We start from the raw sequence: 17,843 nt of genomic DNA, 5'->3' as shown, positions 1-17,843 counted from the left end.
CTTAAGTCAATTCTGATTTAACCTTATTAGAATGGTGTTAAATGAACCTTTTAAATTATCTATAAATATAGCTATAGAATATTTCATATATTATCTTTACACACTTGTTTTTAAATACAATATAATGTAATACTAGATTTATTTAATAATGTGTGTTTTAATTTTTTTTGGTTTTTTTAGTAAAAAAATTTATATCAATAAATAATTATAACATTATATCCAGTTGTTATTATTCAGAAAAGTATAGGGAATTTTTATTCTTCAACTCCTTTAATTACTATCTAGATACCGTACGATATAGTATGAAGAAAATTTTTAAAATTTACAAGTATAAAAGAAAGATAATCTTATGTTTTTATTCTTAGGAAATATCAAACTCCGTGATTTTAATTTTTAACAACTTAATGTAACAGACATGTTAGTTATTTTTATTTCAAACCAACAAATAGTAATCTGTCCCGTCACTGCGTTGCCCGGTTATTATATATCAAGGTATATAAAAAAAACTCCTTTTTACCCTATTAAATGGTGGAATTTTTAAAAATCATTTCTTAGTGCTCTCCTACATTGCTTAATTAACCTGTGTACAAAATCTTAAGTCTTCAGACGCAGTTGATGGATGGTGTGGTCGGTGACGAGTAAATAGGGGCGGTCTCTTATATGTATAATATAGATTAACAGCCACAGCGAAGACTTAAAAAAAGTACTTTGCACCCGAATCATTCGTGCAAACACCAAGTGTTGAGGTTGAATATTTTTGTAAGTGGTTCATTTTGGGGCAATAGTATTTATCAGCGTGACGCCTATTTTGAATTTAAAAACTTTGCGAAGTAAAAAATCGTTTACCTTAAAGTTATTTATAAAGGTAATTTATACTTGCTCCAAGATAAACCACTTACAAAAATATTCAACCTCAACACTTGGTGTTTGCATAAATGATTCGGGTGCAAAGTACTGTTTAAGTCTTCGCTGTGCGTGTTAATCTATAAACACATAGGAGACCGCCTGTATTCACTCGTTAACGCCCATACCAAACCGTAGGCTCCAGGGACATGACATTTTGTGCAAAGGTTCCTTAAGCAATGCAGGAGGGCACTAAGACAGGATTTTTAAAAATTGGACCTCTATTAAGGTATAAGGGTTTTTTTTATATACCTAAATATGTAATACACGAGCAACGCCGTATAGTATTATTAAAATCTGTTGGTTTGAAATTAAAATAACTAACATGTCTGTTACATTAAGTTGTTAAAAATTCAAATTGCTGAGTTTGATATTTCCTAAAAAAAAAACATAAGTTTATCTTTCTTTTATAGGTTCTTGTAAATTTTAAAAATTTTCTTCATACTATATCATACGGTATCTAGCTAGTAATTTAAGGAGTTAAAGGATAAAAATTCCATACACTTTTCTGAATAATTATTATTTTTTATAATGTTATAATAATTTATTGATATAAATTTTTTTACTATTATTGTAAAATAAGCAAAAAAAAGTTAAAACACACATTTTTAAATAAATCTTGTATTAAATTATATTGAATTTAAAAACCAGTGTGTAAAGATAATATATGAAATATTTTGTAGCTATATTTATAGATAATTTAAAATGTTTTTTTAACACCATTCTAATAAGATTATATCATAATTGACTTAAGGATTAAAAACGGCAAGTAATATTATATGAAACAAATAAACAATATTGTAATAGTACATTATTATGAGATTAGATTTCGACACGGTTTTTTACACGGTTTTATACATATATATTTTATATACGGATAGTAATACAATTAACTATGAGTATTGTACTAATTGCAATATAAATATAATATATTATATAGTTATTAAAAAAAAGTACCTATTTAGACAAATTATTGTCGCAAAAACGATATAACTACCTAGTACATCAATAAATTACGGTAATAAATATATATATATATATATATATTTAATCTTCGTAATTGTAGACACTTATAAATATATTCTATTTATATATTACAATTAATATAAGAATCGTATTTTTTTGTTTGCTTGATATACCTATATAGTACACTGAATTACAGAAAAATTATGGTTTTATGTCAATGTTTTAGTACAAATATAAAAAAATATCAGTAATTAACTGGTTAGAATTTTGCAAAGCATTTTATAAAATGTGCAATCTACTATTGTATTTTTGATAAAAAATGACTTGCTGGTCAACTAACTTGTTATTGCAGTTTTCCCAATTTTAGAAAATAGAATTATGAATTTCATTGTAATTTTCAATATCTTTATGTTAAAATATGTGAATACAATCATTATTATTATAATTTCTTTTCTTTTCATTTTCCTGTACCTATTTGTGGTTTAGTCAGTGGAACTTTTAAACAAACATATAAATTAAGTCAGACATTTAAATTATTTTCATATTGCTCATTAATAATTTACATTCTCTATCTAATATTAATGTTTATTAATAAGTAAATTAATATGAAAACATTAAAATAAAGAGATAAAAATTAATTTTGTAAATGAATTTAAGTATATGGACAATACCCCAGTTTTTGATAAATATATCCTCCGGGCATTCCAATTAAAATGTGAATAATTGGAATAAAAACCAAATAAATTACTTAATTATAAAACATTTTGTGCTTCTGCACTCTTTAATGTAAGCTCTCTGTATAGAACAAAAAAAAAAAAAAATTAAAAACTATTTATTTTTTTGGAAACCTGTTTCAATTTTGAACATGACTTTTACATTTCCCCAGAAATGATCTTAAAATAAAATATTGAACCCCCTTTGAGCGCTGCCGCGTAAAGAAACGCTCAGTATTGTACGATGCCTTAAGAGGACGCTACACCCGCATGTGTTATCTCCGTCTTACAAACGTAGAACATAGCAAAAACATATTTTGCGCGGGAAAGAACCGAGAAAGCTACAGTCATAATTAAGAAACGAAATTTTCACCACATAAAAAGGAGAACGTTGGCTGTGCAATATCGTTTTTATATTTTCGATATCGGAAGTACAAAAAAAGTTATTCAAGTTTGAAAAATACAAAAACAAATGTATTTTGAAACAATAATAACTTTTTTCATATAAGTGATATCGAAAAAATAAAAACGATATTGCACAGCCAAAGTTCTCCTTTTTATGTGGTGAAAATTTTGTTTCTTAATTATGATTGTAGCTTTCTCGGTTCTTTCCCGTGCAAAACATTGTTTTGCTATGTTCAACATTTGTAAGACGGAGACTGCACATGCGGGTGTAGCGTCCTCTTAAAATGTTAACGTGTTTTTAGTAATTACTAATCATGATTTACTTGTTATCGGTCTTGTTGGCATGTTTGCGGAACTGGTTGACTGGTGGTGGAGAAAAAACATACAGCTATAAAATATAAGTTACTCTAAACGGCGCAGTAAAATATGCGCCGGAAGAATCGCTTCGTCCTGGTCCATATATTGCGACGCCGTTTGGTTTGAACGCTGACCAGGGCTACTTCCTCATTTGCTACTTCACTACAACTGGTATCCGATTCCGGGTTGCCGACCAGTCCAAAAATTATGTGAATGTTTGGGGCCGAAGAACATCGCCACAGTTTCGGACTGCCTTCGAGTTCGTTCTGCTCCCTTACGTCCGGCGAATTTGTGTCGAGTTCCGGCTCCGGCTTGCACTTACAAGTATCTTCGATGGCCTTCGGTTTAGCCTCTCCGTTTGAATTTATTGCCTCGTCGACCAGCGACATATAGTACCGAAACTTCGGCCCCGCGTAATTGGCTACGAAAATTTTGCGTTCGGGTGGGCTGGGTGGCCTCTCATTGAGGCCGAACACTTCGGCGTCGGACACGTAACGGGGACTGGGTCGCGTGACTACCAAAGGCTTACGGACGATGATGTCACTGCCTGCAGACTGTCGGTGGCCCACTGATGATTTGTTTGGCACCGACTTATGTCTTCTCGTCGCCCGCGCCGGCCTAGCTCCAATCGTCGTTGAAGTCGGAATGCGAAATTGGCTTGCTCGGAGATTCTCAAAAACCGTCTGCATAGCTTCGCTTCTCGACGACTGCGGTAAGTTTTGATTTTTAGATGTCATTTTTTATAATGTAAAAATATAATATGAAGATATTAATAAGAACTTAAAAAGTTTAAAATATGACTGGTAAGAAATATAATAAAAACTAAGAAAGTATAAATGATGACTGGTATAGAATAATAATCTTCGATAGACAAAATATATCATGCCAACCAAAATATCTATCGCAACAATGTTTTATTGATTTTGTATCGGCCAGAAAAATATTAGTTAGGTTCTTTATTAAATCCAACTAAACGTATAAATTTCAAATATTTAAAATAACGGGTAAGTAGATGTGGCTTTGTTGTACAGTAGGTCTTAAGAGGCTCGCTGATGGATGGTGTTCAATATTAGAAAATCATTTTATACGGAAAACGATTCTGAGCGAGACCGTCTGTCAGCCTGTAATATTGCATAGTAATTTAGTGTATTTGATGATGTTATTGTTATTAAAGTAATATTTATCGAACATTATTTCTATGCAGTAGGTTAAATTAATTACACTTGAAAAGTCATTGTGTGTACAATATATAACAATATACTTTCAAAGTTTCAAGTAGGTACACATGAATAACATTTTATAATTACAACAAAGTATTAAGTAACTTGTATCATTATTCTTGGTTATTTAATAATATGTAATTTCGACCAAATTTTAACATAAAATAGCTATAAAAAAAAACTGCTTATATATTTTTGGAGTTTTTTATACAGAATTAAATACTTGTGTGCAACTTTGTTTTAAATTTTTGAACCTCATAGCTATACAATTTGAAAATTTTATAAATATTTAGATCAAAAATAATTTGTGCATTATCAATTTGATAAATATTTTCAAAATTTTAACTTTAAATGTTTATAAAACAAAATACTAAATATGTATTTTTAATATTTTTAAATTTATACTCAAACAATATATCAAAAGTCTTCGAGTTTTTTGAACCAGCATAAACATTTTATCGACATTTTTTTTTTCATTTATTTGATACAATAGAGTATATTCTCTAATATTTATATACAATACAATAAGGAAATTTTATAAAATATAAGGAACATAACGTGAAATGGCGCGAGGAGGGAGGCCCACCAGTGTGGACACCCTCACTTTATGGACATTTATAGAAGAAAAAAACTAAAAAAATTAAAAATTGAAAATGTTCGTAAGTAGCTCCAAATAATACCTAACCTAACCTTGAAAACTACTAAAAAATTTAATTTTAAGTTCACTTTCTCACCAAAAAAAAAAAAAATACTAATATTGAATGATTGATTAATAATGTTACTATAATTATACTTAATATTTTAACTGCGTATCATGTACAAAGAAACAAAAAATTTAAAAACATACATAATTATCAAAAAAATAAAATAAAATAACTTTAAAATCGATGTACTTAGTATGAATAATAAAAAAAAATATTACTGAATATAATAGAACTAGATAATAATCTATGACAATTTTGCGAAATTATTTCTTTAGATTATGAATTACATTAAAAATTAAAATTAAGAATGTTATGAATTGTTTAGCTAAAAATAATTTTTACATGACGTCGTGATTACGATGAATTTTGTTTTAATTTCGATTTATACGAAAAATAATTGAACAAAAACTGTCTATTTTTTACTATTGACCAAACTTTTTTACCAACTAGTTTTACTTCCTACCAGTAAATACATAAGAAATCATAGAATTTTTTCTAGGTACTAAACAGACACACTCATAAAATACTTAATTGTAAAATCAACCATCGTTCCGTTTCATTTAGTTACACGCTATTAAAATATCCATTATTCGAATTGATATGTTAAAATAACGAATAAGACTTTAGTAGTTTAGTATAATAGCAGTATGCCAGTATCACCCCTTTCCACTCAACAGTGCTTTGTACCACTTACAAACTAGTTACTACGCCACTGCAGTTCGGTTTTATAGCACCAAAAATAAAGTCATAGGCTTTATATTACTAGACAACCAATGAGTGTATGGAAAGCGGAATAACATAATATAGAGGGCGATTTTTGTTTACTAGTTTACTCAATACATTATTGTATGGCAGTGAGAGATGGTAGGGTTAGATAACATATAGATAATAATATTATTATATAGATTATTGTATTTTATCGTCAAGACAGCCTGCACCACTGCGAGGTGTCTTACAGCCGCTCTTAATGATGTTGTTACACACGGTTCTTGTCCATGTACATTTTTTTTTATTCTTGTCCACTTGTTTAAAAAAAATAACTAAGAAAAGTCTTATCTTAACATTGCAGATTATTTTTAACATTATTCGTCAAATTCTTATTGTAGGTAGGCACCTATGACCTATAATATAATATTACTATATGATATTGTCATATATCTATTATAGTTAGACACACAGTGTTTCGATAGTCCAATAGTGCAGACGCCAGACGCTAGACAGTGATAAATATTGCAGGTGTGAAATCATTCCGATAACGCTGTAAATTAATAAGAAAAAACAATTCATTAGTGTACATTCAATGGTCCCTGAGAGTGTTCACTGTTCTCTATTAACATAATAATATATCAATAATAATATTATGATAGGTGTGTCGTCGGCATAGTAAGCTACAAGTGAGTTCTGCGTATAATAAAGGTTGGTCAGATGTATAAAATATGTTAAAAATAATTGTTGCTAAAAAGAATAACCCATGAACATTTTTAATTATTATTGTTGAGTAAGTTTGTTCGGATGACTATGTGATTATAATATTGTATAATACCTATCTATAGGTACCATTAATGGGTAAGTGATAAGAAAACTAGTTAAGTGAGTTTTATTCATTTTATAGGGTAACAATAATTTACTGTTAACAGCACTTAGTATGTATTAAATATTTTCAATATCAATTATACTTACAATCGGGTAGATCTTACTTTACCTATGGTTATAACATTACATAGTTTATTACTACTTGTATTTGTTCAGTATTTAGCAGTTAAGATGGGATTTTTTTTATTGAAAGTTCTTTAACACTTAATTTATCATAAATGGTCGATTATTTTGTTCATAAGTAGACACATATTATCCAATACGATAACCAAATACTTTTGACTATTTATTGATTGATAAATAATTATTTTATTTTAAATTATTAATACATAATATCATCTGTTGCTCTAATTTCTTCTAAATCACTTTTGCTGTAATTTCGTTATATTTTATTTAAATTAACGTAATTGTAACGAAATTACTTTTCAAAAGTAATTTCTATGAAGTAACGTGTTGTTTTCCTGCACGTTATTAAAACAAGTTATTATTGTAAGACAAAACTATAGAGGCTAAGATATTCGAGAAAAATTAAAAATTAATTCAATTTATTCACTATTAAAACTAATTTTTGAACGAAAAATAACGTAACGTGATAAAAATTATGTCGTGTAACGAGAACGTAAAAATATAAACATATATTGTAAGTAGTAACATGTTTTCATTACTTTTCAAAAGTAATTTACCCAACACTGGATAGTTATAACTTATAGTTATAGTATTGCTATACAGCTAATTTTCTTTGTATAATATATTTTATTAGGAAGTTGCAAAAATAATTGATTATGAATATTTGTGTTATATTTGTCTATAGGTATGTTAGATACCTAGTTTATGTTGATACCTATACACCATATCAAATGCTACTTTTAGTTATTAAAATCAGAGTCAAAACGTTCACAAGCTTGTTATTAATTAATATTAATCTTACTTCTTAGGTTAGGTCAATACTTACTGTGTTACATTTTTTTTTTTTGTATCAAAATAGAGTATTTTGCTTTTAGGCAGCAAATTATTCATCATAAATTATTTATGAAATAATAATAACATAGACATATAATGGAATAAACCAGGAATTAAAGATATAGTACGTGTAGTACATTAAAGCCAACATGTCTGAGAGTGAGACAGATGATTTGACTCAATTACGCTAAGTTATAATCTTTTTGATAAGTCCGCAGATTTATATAGATCCATATGGTCACATTAAATTCACATATTGTGTATCTTTCCTGATAATAATATAATGACATATTATGTATATGATTAATATTAAACATTACCTATTTTCATGTGATAAACGTCATGGCTATCTGTTCTTTAATAATTATCTATGATTTTAAAGTATGAACAGTATGAAATGAACTAAGACAGCGGTTCTCAAACTTTTTTTCCAGAGGTGATCTTTTTTGAACCATATTTAGCCATAGTTTCCTGCTGAGAAACATAAATATTAAATTAACACTAATCATTCGATACTCTAATTTTATAATTTTATTGAACATAGCTATGGGTACTACAATAAATAAACATTCTAAGAATAAGTAATTAGATACGCATCCGACTTACAGTTAATTTTTATACCTATACGAATTCATGATAAATAATATTTTTAAAGAGAAAAATTATTTCAAACCTAAATATTGTAACATTATAACTAATACAATTTAAATTTCTGCTAATGTTTGCAACGCTTGGAAATGTCAGGTTTTATTTTTAACAACTGGAGGTCAGGTTTTGCGTATTGAGACGATTGTGGTATTTGGTTTAAGTTGTAGTGTAAACCAAAAATCATGATTTATATTTTTTTTAAAATTCAATTTGTAACATTTGTAAATATTTGCAATTAAGAAATGAACCGTGGTGCCCATGGACAATGCTCGTGGTGTTCTTAGGGTAAAGAGGTGCATAGTTTGGGAATCACTCATCTAGAACATTAACTTTCAATGCACATGATATCTACCTATAACTTAACAAATAGTAAGTAGGTACGTGTTAAGTAGCTTTATCGTATTATTAAAACAGTAATTTATTGCTAATTTAAGAACGTCTGGAATTTATACTCGTATGTTAAAAACAATAGTTGAAAAAATGTAGGTTATACACTTATACTTATAATAATGTCTATTTGGCTGTTCATATTTTATTAACCACGATTATCTGACGAATTGAGTTAGGTCTGCTCAGAATCGCTGTATAAAATATATTCTTATTATAATAACTACATCGTTATAATATGATAAATAATTATAGTTATTGATACAAATTAATATAAACTATGAATTATCAGTATAGTAGTATTATACCATAATCATATATATTTAAAACACAAATATCTTTCGCAGATTTGAATTACCACAATATGATAAAATAAACTATGAGTGTCAAACATACTGAGTCTTAATAACTATAGTATGAATTCTTAAAAAATACACTATACAAATATTGTAATGCTATTAAATATATATTTTTTTTATTAATCTTAAGCATCGGCCACTATGACGTACATTAGCATTTGTGTAGCGGGTTACGGTTGGTCGAGAACACGTGTATGTGGGGCGACGATTCGTCACTAAAAACTTGCGTGGTCATCCATCCGGGAACTATCGACGACGACGACCGATTCTTGAGCTCAGAACACGTTAATGACTGAGGCCGCCCCACTAGTAATCATTATTATTTCGTTAGTATTAATAATTTAATTTTCATGTGTGGGTTACGAAAACAAATTTAATAACCGACAGTCTCAACACTGAGAAATCAAGAAATGTCCATATTTTAATGGTTTTGCCTCATTTATTAAGGAATGAATTACCTGTATAGTACCCAATGTATTTATATTATGTTTATAGATAATTATAAAATATTTGTCTGGTGTATTATCAAAAAATATAAAAAATAGTTTCTACTTTTTTCATAATATAATATTAAGATATTAAAATATTAAATGTATCAAACTCAATGCAGAGTAAAAAGGAAAGTATTTCAAAAAAATAAAAAACTAAATCACCATTGCCATCCAATTATACAAGTAAAAATGTTTCGATAATCTACATTACAATATGGTTTCTGAAATGGAGAAGGAAACTAAATTTATCGTTAACCTTCGCTTATGTAATATTAATTCATTCGATAAGAGCTTTTAAAAATTGCAAAAAATAAGAACAAACAAAATACTATTGAAAAACGAACCGTAGTAGATTGTAGTGTACCTGTTTTCGTAATTAGGTAATCACGTCTTGATAACTTCATTGCGATAATAATATTGCTCGAATCTAAGAAAGGAATGTTCCTGCGATACTATGGTGTTAAAAAATAAAAATTCTATGTGGTTTGATTTACTTGGAATACATACCGACACGTGGCGCAGTCAAACTGCACCGAAAAGCATCTAAATACCTAAGAAGATTCGCTGCGCATCAAGTCAAAAGTAATGTCCTATTTAATATTATTGTTAATTTACCTACTATTTTTATAAAATTTTTTTTAGAGATTTCCGCTTTTATGCGATTGAATGTACAATTAGTGTAAAAAAAAATAAAGAAAGCAATTTTGGTTAGTTAAAAATATTGTGACAACCCAGGTTACCTAATTCATTTTTGATAAAAGTCCATTCAGAGTTGATTGATTTTTTCATTCGTTGGTTGAAAATGACCCCATTAACGGGGTGGGAGCAAAATAAACTTTTTTTTAAATATACTAGTGTTTATAGAGCAGTTGCATTTGCAATAATCAATGTTAAAACTAAGATAATCAATTTAAATTGAACAATTTAAAAATAGATAATTAGGTTTACATATTGACCATGGACTTAAAACATTAATACTTGTTTTATTTGTTTATTGTATTAATAATTATTATAATAACATAGGTAACTACTGAACATTTATATAATTATCATGTACGAAGTGATAAAATTATAATATTTGTATTATGATATTTTTTTACCTACCTATAGTAATAGAATATTATCACTATATAATGCTGATTTTATGGCCAAGTCCCGACATCAATTTCATTATCTGACGAATGTGAACATTTTTTCGTTATTAATAACTTTTTATTACCTACTTACAGTTCATATACAGTACATTATTTTCAACATTCAATCATAATAATATTAATTCCTACTATTTAATTATATAATCACATATGAAATAGTACTGACCTTTTTTGTTTTTTACAACTATTAATTTATAATTGTTAAATCATCTATTAAAATATAATAAATTATGTAATGGTTGTTTTTGTGTTCATTAAACAGGATATCAATTTGAATTAACGCTCCAAGATGTGGTTGATAAGTGTCAATAAAAAGCTTCTACTAATGAAAATGCATTATTTCCTTTACTCGGGATGTAAGTATTCAAAAATTATTATTATGATAAACATGTGATGTTTTAATTATTTCAATTTGTTAGTTATTTTTTCACCCTTAAATGTATCACGTGAAACTGGTAAAATATGATTTATAGTTAATATTTTTTTTCCAACGTTGTTATATTTAATGTAACTATGATTATACAATATTATTGTTGTACCGTCAATTAATGAAATATGGTAGGTACGGTTTTTGATGGTTTAGAATTATACAATGTCACATTGTCAATGTGCATGTAATGGAAAAATGTGATAAATTAAATAACTTTTGTTAAAAAATTGTTTTTTTTTCAATAACTTATTATTGACGTTTACGCCTTATATAATAAGCACAGTATATATTAAAAAAATTTTAATTTTAATTACATTTTACTTACTTTATAATATAAAACACACTAATGAGTGTACCCACACTTAATCTAAAAACATATAAATAATAAATAATATAATAATTATAAGTACATATGTATACACTTTAAATTTATCCTAAAATGTCTCATGTCATAATATAAATACCATAACAATAGGTAAATTGATCGAAAAGATTAATTTTATTTCTATATCGTTAAAACGCTTATACATTTTGGGTTCTGAGCGGAGCGATTAATGCATTGATTTTAAAATGATGTGCGTGTTTCACTTTTTCATGCTCTGATTTTCAACTTCAGCATCTTGTCTGATTAGAAGGATCTAGTTGGTACTTTTGCGACGTTAAATTTGAAAATTAACAGTAGATTTCAAAAACACCGGCAAAAGCGAACAAAAAATTAAGGAAAAACGGGGATTTTTAAGTAAAACAGTTTTTGTCTGATTTAGTTTTTTTGGTGTAACTAAAAATATTTTTCGCGGCTACTTGAAATTTCTAAATTAAATATAGGTATTATTATAATTAATACGCACGATGAATATTAATTTAACTTACTGTAGTACTAATGCCTAATAATAAAATAAATTACTTTAATCGCAATAATATCATAAAATATACTTTGTATAATATTATAGGCTGACCGACTGTCATCGTTCACAGTCGTTGTTTGCATTAAAGTATACAATGTTTTTATACCATGAAATTCACACCCATCACAATTATGACTTCTACTGACACCTAATGTTGGTACAACAGAACTTTACAAACTTTTGAATAATAATGGTTTTGAATCGTATCGTTTTTTCATGACCTTTTATTATTTCACACTTGTACAACACTAATCTTAGGCCGTACATTATGCCTGACTTGGGCATCATATTTTTGATATAACGCGAATCTATATGTTTTTATTTATTTACAGGTATAGCGACAATCCTGAGTTACGGTTCAACGTATGCCAAGCAATTGGGATATTCAAAAATTACTGTTGGATACATAATGATGAGCCTCTTTATCATATCAATGTTAGCGAAACCTGTAGTTGGTGCCATTGTCGATAATTTCCCTGTAAAGAAATACATTTTCATGGTGTTCATATTTACGACTGGTATCTCTGCGTTCTTTCTTATGTTTGTGTCCAGGCTATCTTTAGAGACGTCCATAGAGCTGGATTGTGGTACAAACATAACGAATGTAAAAATATATTTCGACCACACTAATAAACTTTCAGACTGTGATCAAAAAATACTAATGGGAAACAACGGAGAGAGGTTGGTCAATTGCAAGGTATTTAGATATAAAGAATATTAAAAAAAAATGTTTGGTTTTGTCATTTGTAGGATCTGTAAAGTATAATATTTGTTTAATTTTTCGATGTACTGACATATCCTTAAGAAACAGATGGCCCACGTAATAATATACCTGATGATTTTTTATATTATCGAACACTTATTATTTCAAAAAGTAATAAATATTTTTGAAAAAAAAAAATTGTACTTGGTTTCTAGTAAGTAATTAAAAAAAAATGTATTTTTTAATATTTTTAATCCTTAACATTTTTTACTTTTTTGAATGACAACACAAAGTTTTAATTTTATATTTCAAAGCAGCATATTTCTCTATATATTTCGATGCATAAAATCGAATTTAGGATTTGGACCAACATTTTGAGGGGTAATAGGGTACCACTCAACTCCTCTCATATAAGCTTTAATTACTCATATAGTCATATAATTCCATTTTATGTATCAGAATACTTAAAAACATATTTGGTTCCATAAATGAAATTAAAACTGTATGTTGTATTCAAAAATGATAAACAAATTAATTGTTTAACACTGAATTAATAATTGTTTAATAAGAACAAAAGTTTTGTAATGACTTGAAATCATGTAAAAAAAATATTTTCAAAATCATTAATACTTTTTGAATAATTACTTATATAATTTATAATATGCATGATGCAATTTCAAATGTTTAGAGGTTTTTTTTTAAAAAAAACTCAATTTTTAGTTGTCAGCATAAAAATATTATTAATTTTAATCAATATTTTTTCAGTTAAACTGTAATAATGATGAAATATTGTTTTCTGAAATGTTCTCAACATCGACAAATGGACTGGACTTAAACTCTAGTAATGTCGGAAGTTTGGAAACTAAAATAACCGATTTGCTAATATCAATTCATTTGCATAACTCCAATACTGAACGGGTAATAAATACAAATAAAATCATCGGAAATATTATTATTTATTTTAAATTATGATCATATCAATAGTATGGTTCCTATAATTTTCGAGTTCAATACGTTGATATAAATCATAGTCGAATAATGTCTCCAGTTTGTCATCATCCAACCAAAATGCCTTGTCAAATATACTGTCCCAGTCCAATGATTATGGAATTGGCAGCGGCACCAAAATCTCAAAACATGATAATTTCTATGCCTGAATTTTGGGAGTTTTTTTTATTATTGTGTATATTTTGGATCAGCCAATCGGGAATATGGGCTATACAAGATCCAATTTGTTTTGATATCTTAGGTAAGTCTTTGCAATAAAAAACTATGCAAAGTCGAACCTTATTGTACATTTACCATGTTTTTCTGTTCGTCTTCAGAAGACAAACCAAACGATTTTGGAAAACAAAGATGCTGGACGTCCATTGGATGGGGATCCGTTACAATGCTTAGCGGTTGGCTTGTGGACTATTTCAGCTACGACAAAGTGCAAAAAGACTACACACCCATATCCTATTTAATATTATCGTTTATGATTTTGAATTTATTTGTTGCTTCCAACATCCCAGTACGGTATACATTAACTCGGTCTTATTATATGTTGTCATTAATAGTAATTATTGTTTGGATACGTAGGTCGTCGAGTTCAAAGTGTCACAAGACACGTTTCAAAATGTTTTTAAATTGTTTGCGAAACTTCACGTTATAAGTTTTTTTGTTTGGATTCTATTGCTGGGCGTTTACAGCTCGATGACGATGAGTTACCTTTTTTGGTAGGTCGAATCTGATATTGTCACACTATTAACCAGAATAAAACGGACGATTGTAAATTGCGCTAACGGTGTAAAGGTAGTGAAAATATTATAGGAAATTGCAACCGGCATTTTTTGATTTATACTTTGAAAAAAGTAATATGTATTCATACTGCACATAGTATATTTATGTAATTGAATTATTCAGTTTGAATTAAATATTAACTTACAAATAAATATACATAGTATAGACGAGTATTATAAATTTCAGAATACGATTTATAAAAAAAAGGCAACGCGTGAAAAAAATCATTGTTTATTAATTATTATATAACGAAAAAATGATATAAGTTGTAGTGCTCATCTGTATGTAAATATTACGTCCTATCACTATAATATCAGTGATGTGCAAATTTCAAAAATAATTTAACACTATAAATGTAACGGTAGGTAAAAAAAAAATATTTTTAGACCCTAATTTTATATTAAGTTTTAAACATAGGTACAAAATGTGTACGTTTAATTTTTCATCTTAACCAAAGAAAAAAAAATTTTTTGGAGCTAACCAATTTTCTCGGTGATGCCCTTCGGGCTTCGGATAATATGCTAAATGGCTATCATAAGTTCATATATAATTACATAATGTACTATTATTTTCATTGTTATTGGACTGTTACTTTTATGTTAAAAAATGCAGGGGGGTAACGCATAAAGGGGTCCTTGAGTTCGTAATGATAAATAAATAACATAATATAATATTCTGCTAAAAAAGAAGAGTGGTAAACCCTCCAATTTTTAAGACTAGTAAACTGCCCTGATAGTAAACTATCCCGGGACTTATTTTTATGTACCTGATGGAAATAATATGTCAATTATCCCGAGTTGTTTTAATATTATTTTGCAAACAATTACAGACTATACAGACCAAACATGAGAAACCTTAAATTATATTGAATCTGTATGTTCATATAGGTATTATTATACAATTTTAATTTGAATGTTAATTTAATTTGAAATCGATTTATATTATTATTTTTATAACTTGTATTGTCTAATTTAATTTATATAGGTAATTTACTATTTTAAAAAGAAATCCAAATGTTCATTAAATTTTAAAAATGTGTACCTTAGTTCATATTATTTTAAACATTAAATTATAATGATGGGTGCAATAATAAATTATAATGTATAAACAAAGTTATTACAAGATCGGGAGAGTTTAAGTGTAATACTGAATTATGGAGTGGTATAATATGAAAGTTTGGGAGAATTTACAGCTCATGAAAATCGGATGAGCTTACATTCATCCTAAAATAAAAATACGGAGTGCAATACATGCAGAAATTCATACCTTATGTATGATATGTATTGAGCGCAATTTACAATTATTGTCCCACTTTAATTGGCATTATGTGTGACCCACATTAAAACAACGGCTGTACGACGAATATAATATTATGTTACTTGTGACACTACTTGCAGGTACCTAGAAGACGTGGCTTCGGAATACCAATGTCACCAAGTAGCGTGGATAAAAACGCTACAGGGTGTTTCTCAGGGCCTCCAGAGTTTCGGCGGCGAAATGCCGATTTTCTTCTGTTCCGGTTGGATAATAAAACGCATAGGACATAAGCACTGCATGTCACTGGTTCTGTTCGCATTTACCGTTCGATTTTTTTTTTATTCCAACATGGAGAATCCCGTCTGGGTGCTGTTGATCGAAATCCTAAACGGCATGGCATACGCATTGGGCCGTGCAGTGATGGTATCATACTCCAGAAGGATCTCGCCACCAAGTGCACACCACACAGTCTTGGGACTTGTAGGACTTTTCGATTGCATCGGTAAATATAATCTATTTCATTTAAATGTACATCAATCAAAGATTTTTTTGATTTTAATTCAGAAAAAAAATAACTGAAGACACCTAATTCGAATTTTCATTAAATATTTTGTATTCAAATTTTCTAAACAAATAACGTTTATACATCATACAACAAATCTTTTGGCTTAACAAGTTTTTTTTATTTATTCTAATAAATATATCTGAATCGAAAAGTTTGACAATTTAATACAAGATTTATCATAATTCAAACATCAATGTTTAAAGGTAGATTCATGGTCACGTTTTAATTTTTATAAACCTAATAACTTTTAAGGGTCAAATTTTCACAAAATAAAGTATGGTTTCAAATATTATTTTTTAGCTAAATTTTGAATTTTAAAAGCTAATACCATAAGTTTTTTTTTACAGACGGAAATTATAAATGTTATTGTTGTTTTACTAAATGTTTTATTTCTTACAGGTTTATCATTAGGTGGTGTGCTAGCTTCACATATATACGACTTTTACGGAGGAGTTTGGTTGTTCAGAGTATTTGCATACGGTTCAGCTGTGATGTGTGTCTTACAGATAATATACAATCTGTTGACTAAGTCAAACGAAAAGACTATAGATTATTAAAACTTTTACTTATTTTTGAAAACCGTTCGGTTATTAGAACAGTTTCAATATGATATACTTTTTTACTGTACAGAATTTATTTAAATTATCTATATTTTACAGTTTTTAAATACCTATAAGTTTAAATTAAACAGAGTTTTTATTTATAATATGATGCAGCATAATATCAAATTTAGTATTTGTGTTATATAAAGTATGATTTATATCATTCATTAAATTATTTGTATTATATTATTACTTATTCAATAATATTAAGAAATGATTTTGCTTCACATTTGTGATTTCTTCAAAATCAAACAATTTTTTTTTAATGTTCATTATGCTTGAAAACCTTTATAAATATGGTTGGCTATATTTTACAAGTAAATAATTTCTAGTATTCTATAGACTTGTAATTTAAAAGTTACTTTAGGTAAAGGGTATCGTATTTTTGTTAGAAATAAAAAGAACTCACATAGATATGGAGCTGGAGAAAATCACTGTCTTCCGATGTAGCTTGATCATTGGTCATCATTGACTAATCATCTGTGGTTAATATAGTTATATTAACACTTTTGCAATTTTCTTTATAACGCTTGACTTGTTTTTTAGGAGTTTGTATTATAAATATAGAAATTAGAAATCATCAAGCCCTATTATTATACAACCGTGTTCTTCGTCTGTTTATTTTTCCTGAAAATGAATTTGTATGGAAACTAATAATATGATAGTATTAAGTCTTATAATATTTTTAGTTTTTACTTGCTATTTTCCTTCTTATTAAACTGTGTAATATTCAACATTT

The 17,843-nt window shown here is 27.9% G+C and overlaps 1 protein-coding gene across 6 annotated transcripts; it reads left to right on the top strand.

Annotated features, from left to right (window-relative positions):
- The first annotated feature begins 6,282 nt into the window (after window positions 1–6,282).
- On the top strand, window positions 6,283–17,190 carry LOC111039730 (major facilitator superfamily domain-containing protein 6-like protein A). Of its 6 annotated transcripts, none has more exons than XM_022323334.1 (10): window positions 6,283–6,662; window positions 10,087–10,288; window positions 11,123–11,216; window positions 12,528–12,892; window positions 13,664–13,816; window positions 13,883–14,147; window positions 14,224–14,411; window positions 14,480–14,616; window positions 16,078–16,439; window positions 16,902–17,190. In XM_022323334.1, the coding sequence occupies exons 3-10, from the start codon at window positions 11,150–11,152 to the stop codon at window positions 17,057–17,059; spliced, it is 1,695 nt and encodes a 564-aa protein (XP_022179026.1). In that variant the 5' UTR covers window positions 6,283–6,662; window positions 10,087–10,288; window positions 11,123–11,149; the 3' UTR covers window positions 17,060–17,190. The 6 variants fall into 6 exon arrangements, with proteins under 6 accessions (XP_022179026.1, XP_022179024.1, XP_022179029.1 ...); XM_022323332.1 differs by having other exon boundaries at window positions 6,283–6,684; XM_022323337.1 differs by lacking the exon at window positions 10,087–10,288.
- Window positions 17,191–17,843: the final 653 nt, after the last annotated feature.

This window comes from Myzus persicae, unplaced genomic scaffold (genome assembly GCF_001856785.1).
Source record: "Myzus persicae strain clone G006 unplaced genomic scaffold, MPER_G0061.0, whole genome shotgun sequence".
NCBI lineage: Eukaryota > Metazoa > Arthropoda > Insecta > Hemiptera > Aphididae > Myzus > Myzus persicae.
The sequence above is the reverse complement of the archived record's forward strand: the minus strand, read 5'-3'. Positions and strand labels throughout refer to the sequence as shown.

What these genes read in the sequence shown, in the direction of transcription:
- LOC111039730 (XM_022323337.1), top strand. Translation starts at nt 11,150, where the DNA reads ATGTGGTTGATAAGTGTCAATAAAAAGCTTCTACTAATGAAAATGCAT. An exon ending in TTATTTCCTTTACTCGGGAT is followed by an intron (nt 11,217 to 12,527) that starts GTAAGTATTCAA and finishes ATTTATTTACAG; the next exon opens with GTATAGCGACAATCCTGAGT. An exon ending in ACGATGAGTTACCTTTTTTG is followed by an intron (nt 14,617 to 16,077) that starts GTAGGTCGAATC and finishes CACTACTTGCAG; the next exon opens with GTACCTAGAAGACGTGGCTT.